Source organism: Taudactylus pleione, unplaced genomic scaffold, assembly GCF_031769625.1.
Source record: "Taudactylus pleione unplaced genomic scaffold, aTauple2 ptg000216l, whole genome shotgun sequence".
In the NCBI taxonomy this organism is placed as follows: Eukaryota; Metazoa; Chordata; class Amphibia; order Anura; family Myobatrachidae; genus Taudactylus; species Taudactylus pleione.
Window position 1 is genome coordinate 7976880 of NW_028284618.1, and position 22285 is coordinate 7999164.

Below are 22285 nucleotides of genomic sequence, written 5' to 3' on the forward strand. Positions count from 1 at the left end.
CTACTGACTTTGGGAGCCTATGAACACGACCCTTTAGGCAAATATATATTTTATTTATGAAATATCTAAATTTATTTTATATGTTCTAAACTGAATAAAGAAAGACAATTTTTGAGTGGTTTATGACAAAAAAAAAAAAACTCTAAAACAAACTAGCCAGTTAAATGGTTAAAAAATAGATTTGATATTTTGCTTAAGTACCGTAGGCTGAGAAATCCCACAGCCATGACGACAAGTGGAACACAAGCTGGCTGTGTGTGGGCAGTGGAGCTGTTTAATAACTACTAATTTAAGCATTTTCTCCCTTCTCTCCGCAGAGTAGCACATGTCACTTTAGCCATTACAATGTTTTGGAAAATCACATCTTTCATGCTCATCACTTTGAACATTTCAATTTTAAGCGACTTATGCATACCTCCCAACATGACCCTCTCCAGGAGGGACACAATGCTCTGGTCCTGGACTTCCCTGGTAAGAGGCGGGGCTGCAGCGCAGTTCAAAATTCAAATAGGGGAGTCACACCAACTGTCATTTCACACGCTGCCCAACATCACTGGCTGGGACTCACTGGCAGTTGGTGTGACTCCCCTATTTGAATTTTGGGCTGTACTGCAACCACACCTCTGGAGCCACCACCAATCATAACTTACCAGGGAAGTCCAGGACCAGAGCATTGTGTCCCTCCTGGAGAGGGTAATGTTGGGAGGTATGCTGATGATCGCAGCACATTGTTAGTGTTCCATGAACTGCGCCTAAGTAGGGGAAGAACACCCCCTACTACTGTGCTGAGCACCCACAACTTTCTACAGTAAGTGTCACTGATATTATCCAGGGGCATCACTTTTTTGGTGGATGTACCAAGCCTTGGAGAGAGATACAGGGCCTAAATCAGAGGTAAACTCTTATGCAGCAGCGGTTGTGATTTGTTGCGGAGTCACAGCACCGGTAATATGCAAATGCTAGTGTCAGCCTTTCCCTCGTGTATGAGTGTGCGGTGCAAGCCCTGAGACGCCCACTTTCAATGCCCGTGGACAGTGCAAATCCACCAGCATACTTTCCTACCCTCCTGGGACCTGCGGGAGGCTCCCGATTTAACACCCCGCACCCGCAGGGAAGTAGACCCTTCTCCCACATTCTACCCACTTCCTAGTAAAGTGGGCAGAATGGGGAAAAAATTCTTGCCGATCGGTGAGTCCGTCAGTAGGGGTAATTTAGCCCAGGACCCTATTCAAATATGCGAGATTCTCTGCATTCTTACCGTGAAGGGGAGGGGCTTAATGACGCTGATCATCTGGCCCCGCCCCCAACATGGCCCACCTGCTTCTTCTCCCGGGGAGGAACTTTTAGAAGTCGCCAAGTATGTCCACCAGTGGTCCCAAAAACTGCACCATAGGCGCCCCATCGCGTCCAATCATTGACACTTGCACCGACCTATGGGTGGCGCAGTGTATCTTTCTGAACTCTGGCTACATGGCCTCAGTGGCTGCAGCACTGCGTTTAGGAATGTAGCCGCGTTCACCGACATGCCCGGGACACTACCATAACATGTCCCTGAGACAGCCTTCCAGTCACTGTCCAGGACCGCCCATGGTATTGCCTACGACTCCATACATAACAGCGTACAAAGCCGTACACTTAGAGTGAAGCATGCGCCGTAGGGGTTTTCAGGACTTTTTGTGCAAGTGCAGTAGCAAATATTCACTCAACTGCACAAGCAGACACTGCATCCACCTCCGAATCTGGCCCAAAGTGGAATAGCTGCCCAAAGCGGAACCGGTATGAATGATGAGAGCCCGGCGGTCGAAATCCCGACGCCGGCAGGCCGAACAGCGCAGATCTCGATGGAGGTAAGTAAAGTACCTAACCCTACCCTCTCCCCCCCCCCCCCCGACTCTCCTTTAGGGGTGTCTACCCTCCTCCCCAGGGGTTTCTAAACCTAACCCCCCCTCCCTGCACCCTAAACCTAACCCACCAGGGGGTGCCAAACCCTAACCTTCCCCCCGGGGGTGCCTAACCCTAACCTTCCCCCCGGGGGTGCCTAACCCCCCCTTCTCCTAGCCTAACCCTCCCCAGGGGGGGGTCAGTAAACCTAACCCCCCCCATCCCAAGCTACTTGGATACTTACCCCCGGCGTTGGATGATCGGTCCGGCGTCCTGTCGGGGTCTCGGCGTCGGGATTAACATAGGCGTCGGTATTTCGACTCCTATGTTAGATCCCTTGCCGGGTTTACACTGTCGCAATTTGTGACCAGCGGCTGCAATGACTGCATCCCGCCCAAAGCACCCAATCAGCTTCTGTTATTTCAAAGGCTGTGCTAGATAAATGAAAGAATCTGAGTGGTTGCTTTGGGCAAATTCTTCATTTTATGTCTCTCCAAGGCTTGATACATCTCCCCGTTTATGTTTATTTACAACTCCACTTATTATGTTAGTGCTAGCTTGCATGCATGGACTTAAATTAATAGAAGTATTTAATCTTTGCTCTCAATAGGGGAAAGGAAGAAAAGACCCCCTTAAACGTAATGGGGGTGATTCAATTGTTTTATAGGGCTCCTAATAATAATGGGCGCCCGACTGAGCAGTTCAATTGTTGCTCCTTTCAGGCGTGAATAGCCGCGGTAAGGCAAATATCTGCTCGCGGCCTCCTGATGTGGCATCGCCCAAAGCAGGACTTTAGATGGGGTTAGCCAAAATACGCGATTAGACCCCATGCCTTTGTGCACTCACAGGCAGCACAGGTGCCCAAATGGAGCAACATGTGAATTGCTCTGTTGGGCGCCCACTGCATTTGGGCACCCAAACAACAATTGAATCGCCTCCAATGAATCAGTGCGTGCCGAGCCGAGGTCCACTAGAATGCTCATCACCCTAATTTTGTAATTCCAGTAAGGAATAGGACCAATAACTCATGGTGTCTTAACTCCTGCACCAAGAGAAAGAAAAAAAAAAAAGATCTCCATCCTTTAAGCGTCAATCAGCAGACATAGGGGGAGATCTATCAAGCCTTGGAGAGAGAGGAAAAAAAACAAGCCAATAAGCGCCTGTCACTTTACAGGCAGTAATTGAAAAATGACAGTTAGGAGCCGATTGGTTGGTACTTTATCATTTTCCACTTTGTATATCCCCAAGGCTTGATACATCTCCCCCTACAGTGCTAATCTTTATTGATAATGGAAACTCACTACATATTCCCAAACCATAGCCTATATAATAGAACATACACTGCAGCTTATTACTCTTCCACCTGCCCTAAGCATAAAGGTACCGCTATACGAATATACGATAATCTAGATCCCTTATTAGTAGACACCCCCGGTAATATATATTTGAGGGGCTCAGTGGAAAATGAGGCACATGCCGCAACATTACTTATTTACAGGACAACAAGTTAGAATAGAAGTTTCCTGTGGAAAGTTGGTGCTTACTTGTATTTATTTGAACTGGAATTTAAATTACAGGGTCTATTGCTACTAATATTAAATCTTGGATTAAAATTCACATTATTAGACACTCGTTATTTATTGAATTAAAACATAGCAATCTACAGATTCTTTGTGTATTCAGATTTTCCTATTAGAATGGTAACAGTTAATAATGTGCCTGTTGCATTACTGTGAATAATTAAAACTTTTATATAAAATTCATTGGTCTGTCTGCTTATGTATTCGGACTCCCCTGCACTGATTGGGATGAAACCAGCGTGAGGCCTTGCATCCCGGCCAGGTTTTAGGGGGGTTAGGGTCCCGGTCAGACCTCCCCCGTTGGTGTGTGCTGGGCAGAACTGTGACCCATGGAGCCTGTTCTGGGTCTTCCACTGGATGGATTTGAACGACATCACATAATAAAACTTAATAACGAAGATTTAAACCCGGGCAAAGCTAGTACTGTATAAATTATTTTCAAAAGGGAGTTTGCATGACAAACTGGAGTGAAGGACAATATAAGATAAAGGTTATTGGCCCTATAAGCAACATAGGAAAGATAAAATAGATGTACTATGAGGCAAAAAAATTGAGAATGTTAAGAACGGTCCCATATTATATTATTTCATCACTGCTGTGTATTAGGAAGGGTTTAAAATGGTCACATAACCATATTCTGGAGACAACTTCTCCTACAAAGGGAGAGATGTATCAAAGTTTGGGGAGAGAAAGTACCAACCAGTCAGCTCCTATCATTTTACAGGCTGTGTTTTAAAAATGGCAGTTAGGTACCGATTGGCTGCTACTTTATCTCTCTCCAAGCATTGATACATCTCCCCCAAAGTTTTCCAGCCATTGCACAGTGGAGGTGTTCTGTGGCTTGTGGCTATACTATGAGAAACTCCGCAGGAACCAGTGACATCGCTGAGGCATGAAGTGCCTCGTTGATATAAATAATTTTTTTTAGGAACAGATAGGCTGAGCATTGGTTCAGCTAGCAATACAACTGCGTCCACTGCCCATAGACAGCAGAAAGGCTTCACATTCCTAAAGCGTTCATAGGATTCATAACTCCAAGGGCTGTCTGGGGAGCCTGCCATTGATCGATATATACGATAGGACTCCTGGTCTGACAATAACGACACATTAAACTTACTCATCCCACTGTTCATTGTGCTTTTGGTACAGCAATGTCTCCAGAGCAACATCTGTAACATCCAGAGCTCCTGGGGAAGGCCACTGACTGGTGAGGTGAGTAGTTAACTCCTGTCTCGATCTTAAGTCATTATTCTTTAGTACAGTCCTGTGAAGATATAGACAGTGAACTCCTTCATTTTATATCAAAATAAAGGCCAAACAGCGAACAGAGGTACGATGGATGCTCAGGGCATATGGAGATGATGAATGGCTGGAGAGTTACAGCAGGCCGACATCCCAAAGGCCTATTAACGATTGTATTCCCTGTGTGTGCGCTATAAGAAAAGGCAGATCATCATTAATGCGGAGATTAGCCTATTCATCCAGATATTATCCAGCAGAGATGACTAGTAATGATAGAGACTATAGCTGTCCCTAATAGGATGGAGATTCAGCCTCTGGTTATAACTTAATTTAAAGAAAAAAAAAAAAGATATAGTGTGTGTGTATATATATATATATATATATATGAATGATACAGGAGAGCGCACTCAGTAATAAAGTAAAACACACTTTGTACTTGTGTAAATACAGGTGTTCACATACATCTAGCCTCCTTGCGCTCTACAGCCCTTCCAATTGCGCCATGCCGTGACTCGGTGGCGCTGAGCATCTTTCCGTGCAACTTTTTACCTTCAAATGTGTCTTATTCGCATAACTATGTGGATAGATAGCACAAGCAGCTTCTGCTGATTAAAATGATATGCAGCATGCCTATGTTCTGTGAGCGAGTGCGGGTGTATCTGCATGCAAAACGCTATGTTACAGAGTCAGCGGCTGTAACACTGTAACGTAGCGTTTTGCATGCAAATACACCCGCACTCGCTCACAGAACATAGGCATGCTGCATAGAATTTTAATCAGCAGAAGCTGCTTGTGCTAAATATTCACATTGCTATGCGAATAAAACACATTTCAAGGTAAAAAGATGCACGAAAATACGTTCTATGCTACTGAATCACACGGAGCTCTCGTGTTGTGTGCGGTATGACTTGTAGCGCACGGAGGATAGATGTATGTGGACACATCTGTATCCACATGCATTAAAGTTTGAAACAGCGGTCACCCAAACCCCAGCAAATAATAGCAGCTCCAGGAATGAGACCTCTTCCATGAGTAACGCCGGCTCTGGACACAGGCAGATCTCGTCGCTGCATCCACGTCACAAGCCACACCTCAACATGTTTCCTCATTCAATGACGAAACATGTTGAGACGTGGCTTGTAACTTTTGCAGTTTGAAACTTTAATGTATGTGGATATTTACACAAGTAAAAAAGTGTGTTTTACTTTATTGCTGAGTGCGCTCTCCTGTATCCATTTGTTTCAGAATTTTTCTTCTCCGGTAGCAAGGAGTATTTGGATTGAGCGATACTATATGATTATATATCCATGATCTGGATTATACCGAGGACTCCAAAGTGCGCATAATTTACTATTGTTTTGATATATATATATATATATATATATATATATATATAAAATATACTGTGCAAAAGTTTTAGGAAGGCGTGGAAAAACTGCAGCAAAGTAAGAATGCTTTCATAAATAGAAGTGTTAATAGTTTGCATTTTGTTAATACATAAAAATAAAGTGAATGAACAGAAGAGAAATCTAAATTAAATCAATATTTGGTGTGACCACCCTTTGCCGTCAAAACAGCGTCAAGATACTGTACACTTGTACACAGTTTTTGAAGGAACATGGCAGGGAGCAGGGCCAGACTGGCCATTGGGCACTTGGCCCGATGGCCTCAGGGCCGGCTTGAGGTAGACTGAAGTATCCCCGCCTTCGACCCCCCTCCCCCCCCCGTCTCCAGATTTACTATGTGAGCTCAGGGAGACGGAAAGTGTGGAGGCAGTGTGATGGGCCGGTGCTCTGTGCTCGGCCGTAAAGAGACGGGACGTGCTGCGAAGCCAGATCCCTGTGACTCACGGCACACCCCCTTTAAACAACCACACCCCCATCGCTAGCGTGTGCACAGGGCGGACTACCAGGGCTGATCTACAGCCCCAGTCCGTCCCTGGCAGGGAGGTTGTTCCAAACATCCTGGAGAACTGTAGGCTTGCTCACATCCTTCTGTTTCTTCATGTAATCCCAGACAGACACAATGATGTTGAGATCAAGGCTCTGTGGAGGCCGTATCATCACTTCCAGGACTCCTTGTTCTTCTTCACACTGAAGATAGTGCTCAATGACATTGGCTGTGTGTTTGGGGTCGTTGTCAGGTGCACAATCAGACGCCTCCATGATGGTATTGCATGATGGATAAGTACCGGTCTCTATTTCTCAGAATTGAGGGCACCATTAATCCTAACTAAAACCCATCTCCATTTGCTGAAATGCAGCCCCGAACTCACAAGTAACCTCCACCATGCTTCACTGTTGCCTGCAGACACTCATTATTGTACCGCTCTCCTGCCCTTCAGCAAACAAACTGCCTTCTGCTACAGCCAAATATTTAACATTTTGACTCATCAGTCCAGAGCAGGGCCGGTTCTCCCATCACGCATGGTACGCAGCTGCGTAGGGCGCCACATAGTGGAGGGCACCTCAGCTGCGTACCATGCGGGCCGCGGGCAGTCTGTCTCTGTGACACAGCTGCACCACGTGTGTAGCGCTGACCGGACAGACTTCAGTCAGCACTACACAGCACAAACACACAGCCTCCGGCGTCGGCAGCTGTGTGTTTGCTATAGCAGCTGATGAGAGTCAGACAGACTCATCGGCTGCTGCTCCCACTGCCGGAGCTGGGAATCTCCTGGCTCCCGCAGTGGGTAATGGGAGAGACGTCATGACGTCTCACCCATTATGCAAAGCGGCCCGGAGGACTGACGGAGGAGCTGATAGCGGCAGCGGGACCAGGAGCGGGGTTTCAGGTGTTTTTGTTTTCTTTTATTACGTGTGTCTCTACTGCGGGGGTGGCAGGGGGGTGGGGGAGGATAACTACTGGGGGCACTACAAGGGGGGGTACTACTGGGGGCACTACAAGTGGGGGCTACTACTGGGGGCACTACAAGGGGGGATTACTACTGGGGGCACTACAAGGGGGGATTACTACTTGGGGCTCTACAAGGGGGACTACTACTGGGGGCACTACAGGGGGGGGGGGGACTACTACTGGGGGCACTACAGGGGGGGGGACTACTACTGGGGGCACTACAAGGGGGGGATTACTATTGGGGGAATTAATACTGGGGGCACTACAAGGGGGGGATTACTACTGGGGGCACAAGGGGGGGATTACTACTGGGGGCACTACAAGGGGGGGGACCAATACCGAGGGCACTAAATAAAGGGCAATACTGGGGGTACTGCATAGGAGGGGGGACTACAACTGGGGCCACTGTTTAAAGGGCACTGCATAAAGGGTATTACTATTGGGGGCATTGCATGGGGGGACTATGTAAGGGGCTTACTACTGGGGGCACAAGGGGCACTGCACAGGGGAGACCACTACGGGGGGCACTTTATAAGGGGCACTGCACAGGGGGGACCACTACTGGGGGCACTGCATAGGACGACTACTACTGGGGGCACTATATAAGGGGCTTACTACTGGGGGCACTGCACAGGGTGGACTGTAAAAGGGGCACTGCATAGGGGGGCGCCAAAAAATATACTCGCTTACCAAAAAATATGAGATATGGTAAGAACTTACCCTTGTTATCTCTATTTCTACGAAGTCCATAGGGTTCCACAGGATACCTTGGGGTATAGGTGTGACGTCAGTCATCGGGCACCAAAGAGTTAAGCTTTCAGCCTCCCAGGATGCACTAGGTCCCCCTCCTATACCCCGCCCCCAAGCCAAGGCATCTCAGTTAGTTACCAAGCCATAGGCCGGAGGAGGAGAAGGAAGAGAGAGAACAAAGATCTGGACACATACAAGAATCACATTCTCACCAGAGGGAGACGGAAAACCGGTGACCAGAGCAAAGCCCATCAGCAGCACAGGTGCGACAGGGCGGGAGTCCTGTGGAACCCTATGGACTTCGTAGAAATAGAGATAACAAGGGTAAGTTCTTACCATATCTCATATTTTCTACTTCAGGGTCCATAGGGTATCCACAGGATACCTTGGGGATGTCCCAAAGCAGTATCCTTTAAGGGTGGGGATGCTCCTGTGCAGAAAGGAGAATCCGCCGCCCGAAGGAAGCATCCTGAGAGGCGAAGGTGTCAAACCTGTAATACCTCACGAAGGTATGGACAGAGGACCACGTAGCAGCCTTGCAGACCTGGACTGCAGAGGCACCACGTCGAGCTGCCCACGAAGGACCCACAGACCTAGTGGAATGAGCCTTCAGAGAAGGAGGGACCGGTAGGCCTTCATGAAGATAAGCTTCAGAAATAGCCATACGGATCCAGGCTGCCAAAGTTTGCTTTGAAGCAGGCCAACCCTTTTTACGGAAGCCATAGAGGACAAACAAAGCGTCCGACTTCCTAAACGAAGAAGTGCGGTCAACATAAGTCCTTAAGGCCCGCACAACATCCAAAGAGGCCTCACCCACGGAAAGACCCGGTGAGTTAAAGGCCGGAACAACGATTTCCTCATTAACATGAAACTGGGAAACAACTTTGGGAAGAAACTCGGGCCGAGTGCGGAGCACTGCCCTGTTCCCATGAAAAACCAAGAAAGGGGGTCTACAAGAAAGAGCCCCTAACTCAGAAACACGTCTGGCCGAAGCAATAGCCAGAAGGAAAACAGTCTTAGCTGTTAGCCATTTAAGATCCACTGAGCCCAGTGGTTCAAACGGCGGTCCTTGGAGAGCCCTCAGGACCACAGCCAAATCCCAAGGCGCCACAGGTGGAACAAAGGGCGGCTGAATGCGGACAACACCTTGCATAAAGGTGCGCACATCCGGGATTGTACCAATCCTACGGTGAAACCAAACAGACAGAGCCGAAACATGTACCTTCAAAGAAGCAAGGCGAAGCTCATGATCTAGTCCCGCTTGTAGGAAGGCGAGAATCCGAGACAGACGAAACTCCCGCGGTGCATAACCTCTCGGTCGACACCACTGGAAGAACGTATGCCACACGCGATGGTATATCCTCGCGGAAGACGGTTTCCGAGCTCGCAACATGGTACGCACCACAGAGCTGGAAAACCCCCGGGACCTCAGCATGGCCGTCTCAACAGCCACGCCGTCAAAGACAGCCGAGTCAGGTCCGGGTGAAGACAAGGACCCTGAGACAGAAGGTCCGGTCGTAGTGGCAACCGCAGAGGACTGACCACGGACAGACCCTGAAGGTCTGAGAACCAGTGCCGTCTGGGCCACGCGGGAGCTATCAACAGGAGCGTCCCTCCTTCCTGTTTGAATTTCCGGATTACCCGTGGAAGAAGGGAGACTGGAGGGAACAGGTATGCGAACCGGAACGTCCACCGGACGGACAGAGCATCCACCAGAGACGCCCCTTCGTCTCTTGTGCGAGACCCGTACACCGACAACTTGTTGTTGTGCCGGGACGCCATGAGGTCGATCTCTGGAAGACCCCACCTGTCCACCAGCAGTTGAAAAACGTCCGGGTGCAGGGACCATTCCCCCGGATGAACGTCCTGGCGACTTAGAAAGTCCGCCTCCCAATTTAGCACTCCCGGGATGAAGACCGCTGATATGGCCGGAAGATTGCGCTCCGCCCAAACCAGGATCCGAGAGACCTCTACGAGAGCCGCCCGACTGCGGGTTCCTCCTTGCCTGTTTATGTAGGCCACGGTGGTAGCGTTGTCCGACTGGACCTGTACCGGGTGACCCTGGAGAAACCGATGTGCCTGCTGGAGAGCATTGAAGACCGCACGGATTTCCAAGATATTTATGGGAAGCTCCGCTTCTGTCGGCGCCCACCTGCCCTGGAACAAGTGTGGACCCAAAACCGCTCCCCAGCCCCGAAGACTGGCGTCCGTTGTCAACAGGACCCAATTTGGAACCCAGAACGGACGTCCCTTGTTGAGGTGGGTCGTCTAACCACCAAGCAAGGGACAGGCGAACCTCCGGGGTGAGCACAATCGTCTGGGACTTCAGAGACTGAGGCAGCCCGTTCCACTTGGACAGGATCAGGTGCTGCAGAGGTCTGGAGTGAAACTGGGCGTATTCCACCATGTCGAACACCGACACCATGGAGCCCAGTAACCTCATCGCCGAGTGTAGGGACACCCGGCGGCTGTGCAGACAACTGCGCACCCTTGACTGTAAAGCAGAGATCTTGTCCTCCGTCACGAAGATCCTTTGCTGTCCCGAGTCCAATAAGGCTCCAAGATGCAGAATCCTCCAAGACGGGATTAGAGTGGACTTCTGCCAGTTGATTAGCCAGCCGTGCCGTTGCAGCAGTGCAATGGTCAGGTCCAAGTGGCGTAACAGGAGCTCTGGAGATCCTGCCACCAATAACAGGTCGTCCAAGTACGGCAACATGCGGACTCCCTGCAGCCGCAGAGAAGCCGCCATGACCGCCATCACCTTGGTGAAAACCCGTGGTGCTGTCGCCAGGCCTAAAGGTAACGCCCGAAACTGGAAGTGGTCGCTGCGGATTGCAAACCTGAGGAACTGTTGATGGCGCCAAAGAATAGGGACATGCAGGTAAGCGTCCTGTATGTCCAATGACACCATGTAGTCCCTAGGTTCCAGCGCCAGAATGATGGACCGTAGGGTCTCCATCTGAAACTTCGGTACCCGCAAAGACCTGTTGAGTGCTTTGAGGTTGAGAATCGGACGATACGACCCATTGGGTTTCTGTACCAAAAAAAGATTTGAATAGAAAACCTGGTCCCTCTGGGAGAATGGAACAGGCACTATAACTCCAGCCTGGAGCATAGTGTGCAATACCTTCCGCAGCTCCGTAGCCTTGTTCCGGTCTGATGGTAGACCCGTGGTGAAGAATCGAGCCGGGGGTCTGTGCCGGAAGGAGAGGGCGTACCCGTTGGAGACCACCTCCAGAACCCAAGTGTCTGTCGTAGTGGTCGACCAACACTGGGCGAACTGCAGCAGGCGGCCTCCCACCCTGGGATCCCCCAAAGGGAGGCCCGGACCGTCAGGCCGCAGGCTTGTCATCTGGCTTTGGGTCCGGACGTCTGGTACTCCATGCCTGCTTCCGGGGCTTGACCGATTTCTTAGGGCCAGCCTGTCGAGGAAACGACTGTGGTTTGGGCCTGCCCTGGGCCATAGATGACAGAAAGGACGATGGTCCAGAACCAGAAGGAGCAGCGGCCTACGGGAGACAAGCCGATTTGGCTGCCGCCAGCGTGGCCACAATCTTATCCAGATCCGGACCGAAGAGAACTTCTCCGGTAAACGGCAACGCCTCCAGACCCTTTTTGGTATCCGCGTCCGCCTTCCAGGATCGCAGCCACAAGGTGCGACGAGCAGCTACCGCTGCTGAAGAATTCCTAGACACCAGAGTACTAATGTCTAGGGCCGCCTCGCTTGATGTAGGTGGCCGAATCACGGAGATTGCCAATCAACTCCGCCTGTTCGGCCGGACAGTCTGAATCAAAAGAAGCCTCTAATGAACCCGCCCAGCGCTCCATCGCTCTGGCAACCCAGCAAATGGCCATAGCCGGCCGTGCTGCCCCCCCCGCAAGGGAATAAGTGGACTTCAGGCAGATCTCCACCTTGCGGTCCGTAGCATCCTTAAGGGAGGACATGGATGGCATCGGCAATGTGGCACTACGGACAGGACGGGTCACGTGAGAATCCACCTGTGGAGGGGATTCCCACTTTGCAAAATAATTATCCGCGAACGGATAAGCCACCGCCAGGCGTCTCTGCGGCTGGTATCTTTTGCCAGGCTGTTTCCACACCTCCTCTAAATGGTCCGCCAACTGACCCGAAAGAGGAAAGACTGTGGCATCGCCCTTCACATCTTTGAAAAAGGCATACTTAGATTTAGCCGCTGGGGAAACTTCGTCCTCAATCACCAAGGCTGTGCGGACCGCCCGAATAAGTCCAGGAATATATACTTTGGACTTAGCATCAGCGTCCTTAGCATGGAGGTTCCTAATCGTAAGGATCCAGAATCTCCCCATCATCAGACGTCCCCTCGTCATCCTCATAAGGAGCCGACAGAGACGCCACCGGCCATTTATGCGGCCGCATCACAGACTCCCCTTGCAACACATCCGACAAGTGCTGTACAGAACTCGTCAGGGAGTTAACCCACGCTGGCTCCTGAGAAACCGGGAGCGGCGAAATAGGGAGACTGTGGGGTACCACCAATTGTCGTGGGAAACCCTGCATGGGTGACGACACCACTGACTGCTGGGACAAACCCATCGGTGTAAACGCGGGCTGCGGAGCTAATTGGCCCACTAAGGCTGTAAGCGCTTGAGCGAAACAAGCCCAGGGCGGCTCCCGTACCGGTGCAGTAACCGTAAGAGGCCGCGCCATAGACAAACACTGCCGGCAGAGGCCCTCCGCGCTACCCTCCCCCTCCGCTAACGGTACTTTACACGTAGTACACTGTAGCCGGAGGGGAAAATCACTTTCAGACATGATGGCACCACGTATGTGACCCCTCTCACCAATTATATATTTAAGAGGCGAGAGACCACCCTGCAGCACCACACCGCAAGGGCTTAGCAGAAAAAACAGGGACAGTATAAAGCTGACAGTTTAGAAAAAAAGTTACAGGCAGCAGCGCTAGCACAGTCGCATACAATGCAGAGAAATAACAATTCCTGCACTAACAGCGCTGATCACTCAACTACACAGACACAGGGCCTGGTAGGACACAGCGCTGCATACACAGACCTGACCACAGCGGAGGAGAGGTATGCAGGGGGACCCAGACCACGATGCTTCCAATGCAGGTTTCCAGCAGCGTTCACCATGCTTCAGAAAAGATGGCCACCGAGGAGCAGAGAGAAGGCTGGCCTGGGGGAGGAGCGCTGACACAGGGCCAGTCAGCACAGTGCAGAGAGGGCTGTGTGCAGCGGGGGAGGCGCCGGCTGTGAGACAGGGAAGGCGCGCTCCCCTGGCATGCATTTAACCCCTGGGACGCCGCAGCGCTACCGCTCTGCTGCGGTCCGCTGTCCCAGGGGGTAGTGGAAGCGCAGGTTGGTCGCCTGGCTCCACGCTGCAGCCAGTCCCCAGGGAGCCCCCTGCCTGGGGACTTAGGACCATGTGATGAGCGGGGACCCCCCGCGGGACCCCGCTGCTTACCTCTGTCCCCCTTGAATCCGGCCATGGTCCGGAACATCTGGGGTCACCGCTAGCTGTGACCCCAGATGTCCACCAGCATCCCCGGATCAGTACCGGCGGGGTGTAGGGAAGACAGCATGGACGTCAGGACTGACTGTCCATGCTGTTCATCCAGATGTGCAGCCACAGCTGCATGAAGAAAAAGCTTCAGGGGCTCTTCTAAGCCCCCCTCTAGCAGGTGCCTCCAACTACGGCCGGGCACCAAACGAAACTGAGATGCCTTGGCTTGGGGCTGGGGTATAGGAGGGGGACCTAGTGCATCCTGGGAGGCTGAAAGCTTAACTCTTTGGTGCCCGATGACTGACGTCACACCTATACCCCAAGGTATCCTGTGGATACCCTATGGACCCTGAAGTAGAAAATTTGGGCTAGGGCCGGCCCTGGTCCAGAGCACCTGCTGCCATTTTTCTGTACCCCAGTTCCTATGTTTTCATACATAGTTTAGTCGCTTGGCCTTGTTTCCACAACGAAGGAATGGCTTTTTGGCCACAATTCTTCCATTTAGACCACTTCTGGCCAGACTTCTCCAAACAGTAGATAAGTGTACCTGAGTATCACTGGTATCTGCCAGTTCTCAGCTGATGGCACTGCTGGACATCTTTAGATTTTGAAGGGAAGTAAGCATGATGTGTCTACCATCTGATCAAGTTTCCTTGGTCGACCACTGCGTCTATGGTCCTCTTGCCTGTTTCTTTGTGCTTCTTCAAAAGAGCTTGAACAGCACATCTTGATACCCCAGTCTGCTCTGAAATCTTTGCCTGGGAGAGACCTTGCTGATGCAGTACCTTGTGTCTTGTTGCTGTGCTCAGTCTAACCATGGTGTATGTCCTGTGACATAAAAAGTTCTTCCACAACCTCACCTTTGTAGCAGAGTTTGGCTGTTCCTCATCCAGTTTTAAGTCTCCTACACAGCAGTTCCTGTTTCAGTAAATGATTGCGTTTCAACCTACATATGAAAATGATGATCATTGTCACCTGTTTGGTATGATTGATTAATCATACACCTGACTATAATCCTACAAAATCCCTGACTTTGTGCAAGTGTACGTAGAAGAATTGATGCTGTTTTGAAGGCAAAGGCTAGTCACACCAAATATGGATCTGATGTCGATTTTTCTTCTGTTCATTCACTTTGCATGTTGTTTGATAATAATAAACTATTAACACTTCTATTATTGAAAGCATTCCTAATATATATATATATATATATATATATATATATATATATAGTTGCAGTTACCTCCGTCCGTGATGTTTGTCGGTAATGTGGCTTGGTTGATACTGACAGTAGCAGGTAAAATAATAAAATATAAACCACAAAAATTACAAAACACTATTTTAGATGGAACGGTTAACGCAATGAATTTTGTTTAAATCAAGGGTTTTTTGTTTTGTTTTTTACTAGCTTTGCTGGGCATGGGGCAAATCTGATTTATATTTCAACCTCAGCAATAGTACTAAGGGCAAAAGTTAATTTGTTTTATATAAACATCATGTAGTTTGTAACTTTTGATGGTTTGCTATAACTTATGTTTTACATGAATTTGTATTTCAAATTTGTCTGAGGCGCACGATCTTACCTGGGCATGTATAAAATAAAATTATTTATTAAGTATTTTACTGAATGTAGCTGGTCATTTCAATTGCTGTATAGTATACAATCTAAGCATCACTTGATTAAAGTTTCCTTAATCAGCGTTGAGTGTAGTTGACCTCCAAATTGAGTAAGTCTACTATTCAAAGCATAGGGAGGAGAATTTTAGGTTTCTCGTAACCTTTTCCCCTATCTGACGATTTTGGAAATAATTTATTTTTTTTTATTCAAAGAACCCCCCCATGCTTTGAATAGTATACTTACTCTAATAGGCAGGTTGCTTCCCACTTATTAGCCTTACAGACCGCTCAGAATAAAAAAAAATAAAAAAATTGTTATGGCCACGTTATACATACAATACACAACAGTATAGTTGCTGCCTTATGTACAGGAATAGTTTTACTCAAATTGTGGTAGTCATATATATTTTTCATGTACAAGTAGTTTTAAGTTTTGTTAAGAGACATACCACCACACCTGTCTAAACACCCCAATATAGAGAGTGTATGTCTGACCTCATCTGGGCCGTTGAGACAGCCACGGGGCCCTGGTACTTAAAGGGGCATGGCCAAATTGGGAGGTGTGGCCACATCCCCTGTGATTATAAATAAAACAAAGGAAAATACAATGCTCAGCGCCAGGCAGTGGGGCTGCATGCTGAAAGGGGACATTTGCCCTCCCCTCTCAGCAGCTGGCTTAGGCCTCCTCCGGGTGCCTCCAACATGCCTGGGCCCAGGTAACTGGTACCGGCTACCCCCCTCTCTCAGTGCCCCTGGACCTAATCACGGAGAGCAGGAGACACAGCTACCAGAGGTAGGTGCCTTAGGGATGCGCATAAATTCAAGGAGGGGCAACATGACAGTTAGGGGACAACGTTGGTATGTGAGAGACACAATAGTTATTGGCACTATTTCTAAAACATAAATATAAATAGTGGCATGGGGTTATCACCCAAAACACCCTATACATATAAGTAGGCAAATATACACTACAGTAAACTGCTTAACAATATATTAGTATGTGAATATACACTAAAGTAAACTACTAAACAAGGTGTGTGTGTGTATATATATATATGATATTCTGATTTGTAACTGATACTTCAGCAAGGAGGCATAGAGACGACCAGCACACCAAACTTTGTGTTTCAAATCAAAAAAACATGTTGTGTACAGCAGAGGTTCACAAACTTTTTGAATCACGGCGCACTAGAGTATCAGCATTTTTTCCACAGCACCTCTAAGCCAAAAGTTTGTTTTTGAGAAATTCAGAAAAAAATGTAGTAAAGTGAAGTAAACTGTGCTTATTTGTCATCCTTAGGTTCAGTTATGTGGTGGTGGATAGGTTTGCGCTTCTGTTTGTCCACATATTTACATTACATTGACAATAAATAATGTTATTTGGTGCTGGACCACCCACCTGAGGCACTCCTGCAAGTGTCCCATGGCAGCCCAGGGTGCCATGGCGCACAGTTTGGAAACCACTGGTGTAAAGTAAGCAACAATGCAGAGCAGTATGGAATAACATCATTAAGTAGCGATAGATGGCGGCCATTTTGGTGCTGGCATGTACCTTCCTCATGATGTCCACACACACTATATATTATATATATAAAATATCATACAAACTCGGCACTCACATGCTTTTCAAACTGCAACTCCTTTGAACATAGGGAATGTTGGTTCCAAAATATTGCAATAATTTGTTAAGCTGGCCACCGCAGTGTAGGGACTGGCTAGATGGGAATGACCGTGAAGCGGTGGCCAGCTTAACAAATTATTGCAATATTTTGGAACCAACATTCCCTATGTTCAAAGGAGTTGCAGTTTGAAAAGCATGTGAGTGCCGAGTTTGTATGATATTTTTTATGTAGATGGTGTGGTCACATACCAAGGGCACCCCAGATGGCCGAGTGCCGTGGATTGAGCCTGTCATATATATATATATATATATATATATATATATATATATATATATACACATATATATATATACATATATATATATACATATATATATATATACATTACAAACACACACACACACAGTTCTCCTCCAATTTGCCGGCACTCAATTCAAATCAACAACCTGCTCCGGTGCACAGAAAAATAAGCCAATAGAAAGCAGAAACTGGCACACGGAGTCGACAAATAATGTCAAAAGCAATGTAATAAATCTAACGTTTTCGGGGTCACAGCCCCGTCCGCAGGACAATTACATACAGACACAACATAGACAACACTTACCCCACTCTAATATACCCCCCGTCTGACCGCCATCCATCCCTCTCTGCGCCCGGCGTCAGCTCCTCCCACCGGAACCGGCAACTGTTGAACTTCCGGAATCCACTCCAGACATCACCATAGGAACAAGCAGCTTGCGTTCCACCGGCCTGCCTCCTTGACTCCAGCATGCTCATTCTATGCCTCTCACCAGTGGGATAGCTGTATTTTACCACAGGACACAGCGACACTGTGGATGCACGGAATAACACAATATAAAACAAAAAAATTATAAGAATAAAAATGAAAATAAAATAAAACAACATATACAGACTAACCGTCGCAGCAACAACCCCCTCGCTACAAAACAACACCATATAAACCAAACAAATCAGTAGAAAAAAATACAGAAAAAATACAGAAAAAATGCATGGAGAAATCATATACATTACATAAGATAAATATCAAAATACCTCATAACTATTAATTTAGTGAAATAACTACTCCATTCATATAAGACTATTCCAATTGATTTTATCATTTAATCCCCCAGGTTTTGTGGTGCCCAATCTGGTGATCCATCTTGCTTCTTCAAATAGCAAAGCTTTAGCCCTATCACCCCCTCTCAAGGATACAGGGGCATGATCGATAATGAAATATCTCAAAGAATCCAGTGAATGGCCAACCTCACCAAAGTGTCTAGCCACCGGTTGGTCAATATCCCTGCCATTCAATACCAGACGGATAGCTGACCGATGCGCTGCCATCCGTTCTCTAAACTGTCGTATAGTCTGACCAACATAATGTAGACCACATAAGTTGTCAGACAAGAAAGAACAAATCTGATGTTGTACGTGGTATTTAAGTGTGGGTGTTTAAAAGTCTTGCACGTTACCAAAAATTGACATGTCGTGCAACCACTACACTTGTAGCACCCCGATGCTTTTACATATGTATTGGGTGGCACTGTCAGACCAACGTCAGTGATATCCGAATGGACCAATCTATCCTTAAGATTACGGCCTCTCCGGAAGGCTGCTAAAGGACGTTTGTTGTGAAACATAGGTAAATCCTTATCTGTGTTGACGATGGGCCAGAGTGCTTTAGTGGCCCTCCTAATGATCGGGCTAGCCACTGTATACTCACTGGTCCATGGTATAACACTAGTATCGTCCCTATTGGCAGGATTCAAAAGCACAGTTCTCTGAAGTTGAAGAATCTCTTGTTTTTGTTTCTTAAGCAGATCTATGTCATAACCTCTACACACAAATCTATCAATTAAAGCATCCAATTCCGATTCAATTTTGCCAGGATCACTGGTGATGCGTGCCACCCGCAACATCTGTGATCGCGGCAAACCCTTCTTCAAAGAAGGGGGATGATGACTATTGGCCATTAGAAAGGTATTTCTATCTGTCTTTTTCCGAAACACCCGTTTCAACAAATCCATCTTTCACAGTAACATTTACATCTATAAAGTCAATACTACTATGACTATATGTATATGTGAATTTAATGGGTGAATTAGACCCATTAATCTCTTGCATGAGCTGTATGAAATTATCAAACCCCCCCAGCCAAATCAAAAACACATCATCTATGTATCTCGTAAATAACAAGATGTGTTTGCTGGTCTCGGGGTTGCTAAAAAACATACGAGCTTCCTGCTCAAACATAAATACATTAGCGTACGAGGGTGCCACGGAAGAACCCATGGCACCCCCCCCGTAGCTGTAGATAGAACGCCCCATCAAATAAAAAATAATTCCGACGTAACGTTAGCTCAAGCAGTGTCAAAAAAATGTCATGGTCAAATACAGTCGGTGATAAATTATCTTTCAAAAATCCTTTCATTGCCAACATTCCCCCCTCATGCGGAATGGAGGTGTACAAACTACACACATCCAGACAGCATAACAGTGCCTCCTCGGGTAAACGGCCATTATCCATTAGCTTCTTCAAGAACATCGTAGTATCTCTCAAAAATGTCTCTTGAAGATATAGCAATGGCTGTAACACACAGTCAAGAAGTTGGGACACCGGTTGTAGTAAGGAACCACGGGCCGAAATAATTGGCCTCCCTGGTGGTCTAATGGGGTCCTTGTGAATTTTCGGCAAGGTGTAAATCACTGGAACTTTGGGGTGCTGGATACACAAAGATTTAAAGACCTTGGCATCAATAATATTTTCCTCTTTAGCCTTCGTCAGAATAGTAATCAATTCCTTTTGGTATTCCACTGTAGGATTATAGCGGAGTTTAGAGTAGATATTGTGATCCAACAATTGGTGATAAATTTCATTTTTGTAATCCTCAATCCCTTGGATCACAATAGCGCCGCTCTTATCGGCCGGTCTAATAATGATGTCTTTGAGATATTTCATTATCGATCATGCCCCTGTATCCTTGAGAGGGGGTGATCGGGCTAAAGCTTTGCTATTTGAAGAAGCAAGATGGATCACCAGATTGGGCACCACAAAACCTGGGGGATTAAATAATAAAATCAATTGGAATAGTCTTATATGAACGGAGTAGTTATTTCACTAAATTAATAGTTATGAGGTATTTTGATGTTTATCTTATGTAATGTATATGATTTCTCGATGCATTTTTTCTGTATTTTTTTCTACTGATTTGTTTGGTTTATATGGTGTTGTTTTGTAGCGAGGGGGTTGTTGCTGCGACGGTTAGTCTGTATATGTTATTTTATTTTCATTTTTATTCTTATAATTTTTTTGTTTTATATTGTGTTATTCCGTGCATCCACAGTGTCGCTGTGTCCAGGTGTAATATACAGCTATCCCACTGGTGAGAGGCATAGAATGAGCATGCTGGAGTCAAGGAGGCAGGCCGGTGGAACGCAAGATGCTTGTTCCTATGGTGATGTCTGGAGTGGATTCCGGAAGTTCAACAGTTGCCGGTTCCGGTGGGAGGAGCTGACGCCGGGCGCAGAGAGGGATGGATGGCGGTCAGACGGGGGGTATATTAGAGTTGGGTAAGTGTTGTCTATGTTGTGTCTGTATGTAATTGTCCTGAGGACGGGGCTGTGACCCCGAAAACGTTAGATTTATTACATTGCTTTTGACATTATTTGTCGACTCCGTGTGCCAGTTTCTGCTTTCTATTGGCTTATTTTTCTGTGGTTGTTGATTTGAATTGAGTGCCGGCAAATTGGAGGAGAACTGTGTGTATATATAAATAAATATATATATATATATTCACACACATACAATATATATATATATATATATATATACATACATACATACATACATACACACACACACATATATATATATATATATATACACACACACATATACATACAGGTTTAGAACAACCAATTAAAATCAAATGAATGTCAACATGTTAGGTGGGAACATGTAAAAATCAATCACAGCGGCAGCTCTATGAAGGCTTTCAAAGAATTAAAATGCGCAGTAGTCAAAAACATGTCACACATGAGACACGAACATCAATAAAATGTAAATAAAAGTCTATAAAAACAATCTAAAATATTTAAGATTATACATAATAAATATCTAATTCAGTCAATCTATGCAGATGTACACAGTAAATGTAGGAAACCTATTGTAGCACGTAAATGCAGAAGCTAGCATGCGGTCACATTAAACAAATGAGAATGATAGAAGTACAGTAAATAGGATGCCATTAGAATAGTCCCATGCACACTGGTGTCATCACCTGCATGCAATAGGTCTGAAAACAGGTGGAAAACATTGTATCCAGTGACCTCATATCCACTTATGTTACTGGTCACATTTGGCAGCATTGCAGTTCCCTAATGCATGTCCCATTTATCCATGTAGATCAACCTAAACTCACTACGGTCAATAATGTAACTACAAATAACCTTACAAATGCAAATCTGACTCTGCATTTCACAGTGGTACCCGACCTAAAACACAGGCCAAAGCTTATCATTATGGCATGGGTGGTGTTCTACGATAGCGAAATAAAATGGAATAATAGATTACTTGGTTGTAAAGAAAGCGATACTTATCATTGTTGGACACTGAACAAATAGTTTGGTGGTGATTAGTTGCGTAAATCAGAACAAACGTGAACAAGCTAAGGATGGACATCAAGTATATGATAATCGTACCGTATATTGATACACAATTGACAATCCCATATAAATCCTGGGGTGGGGGGAAAAGTAAAAATCCGGTAGGCATGGACACGTCCCCCCACCCCCAAACAATTTAAAATACCGCCACAAGTGCTACATGGTGAGCTGGGTACCTGTGGCATTGTGGCCCCCGGCGCGTTCTCTTTCCGGGATCCCCGTTGGATGATCTATTGCGCTGCCAGTGTCTCTCACTATCACATGATCATCGGCTGCTGGCCAATCAGATTCCTGGAGGAGAAGCTGAGCTGTGCTGCTGAGGGGGACAAATGTCCCTCTCAGCAGCTGACCCGGGCCCATCGAGCCCCTCCTACAAGTCCAGGCAAACAGTATTCACCCCTTCCCCCCCAGGTCTCCCATATCATAGTAGGGATGGCCAGAACGATTCACTACACTGAGTTGAGCCACATGGCTCAACTCAGTGAAGTGTCTCGAGTCAGTGTCTCGAGACACGACTCTTTAGGTAGTGCAGTGCTGTAGCCAGCAGGGGACTCAGAGTGAGTCACTGACAG

At 47.1% G+C, this 22285-nt stretch overlaps 1 protein-coding gene across 2 annotated transcripts in view; it reads right to left on the minus strand.

The window, feature by feature from the left end:
- The window catches only part of RUNDC3B (RUN domain containing 3B), a 275604-nt gene that overhangs the window by 40656 nt on the left and 212663 nt on the right, over nt 1-22285 (minus strand). The window contains exon 9 of one of the 2 annotated variants that reach the window (XM_088478630.1): nt 4579-4725. The exons of the other annotated variant lie outside the window; for it this stretch is intronic. Coding sequence (XP_088334756.1) covers nt 4579-4725 — 147 coding nt within the window. The remainder of the gene's footprint in view (nt 1-4578; nt 4726-22285) is intronic. 2 annotated transcript variants of the gene reach the window in all.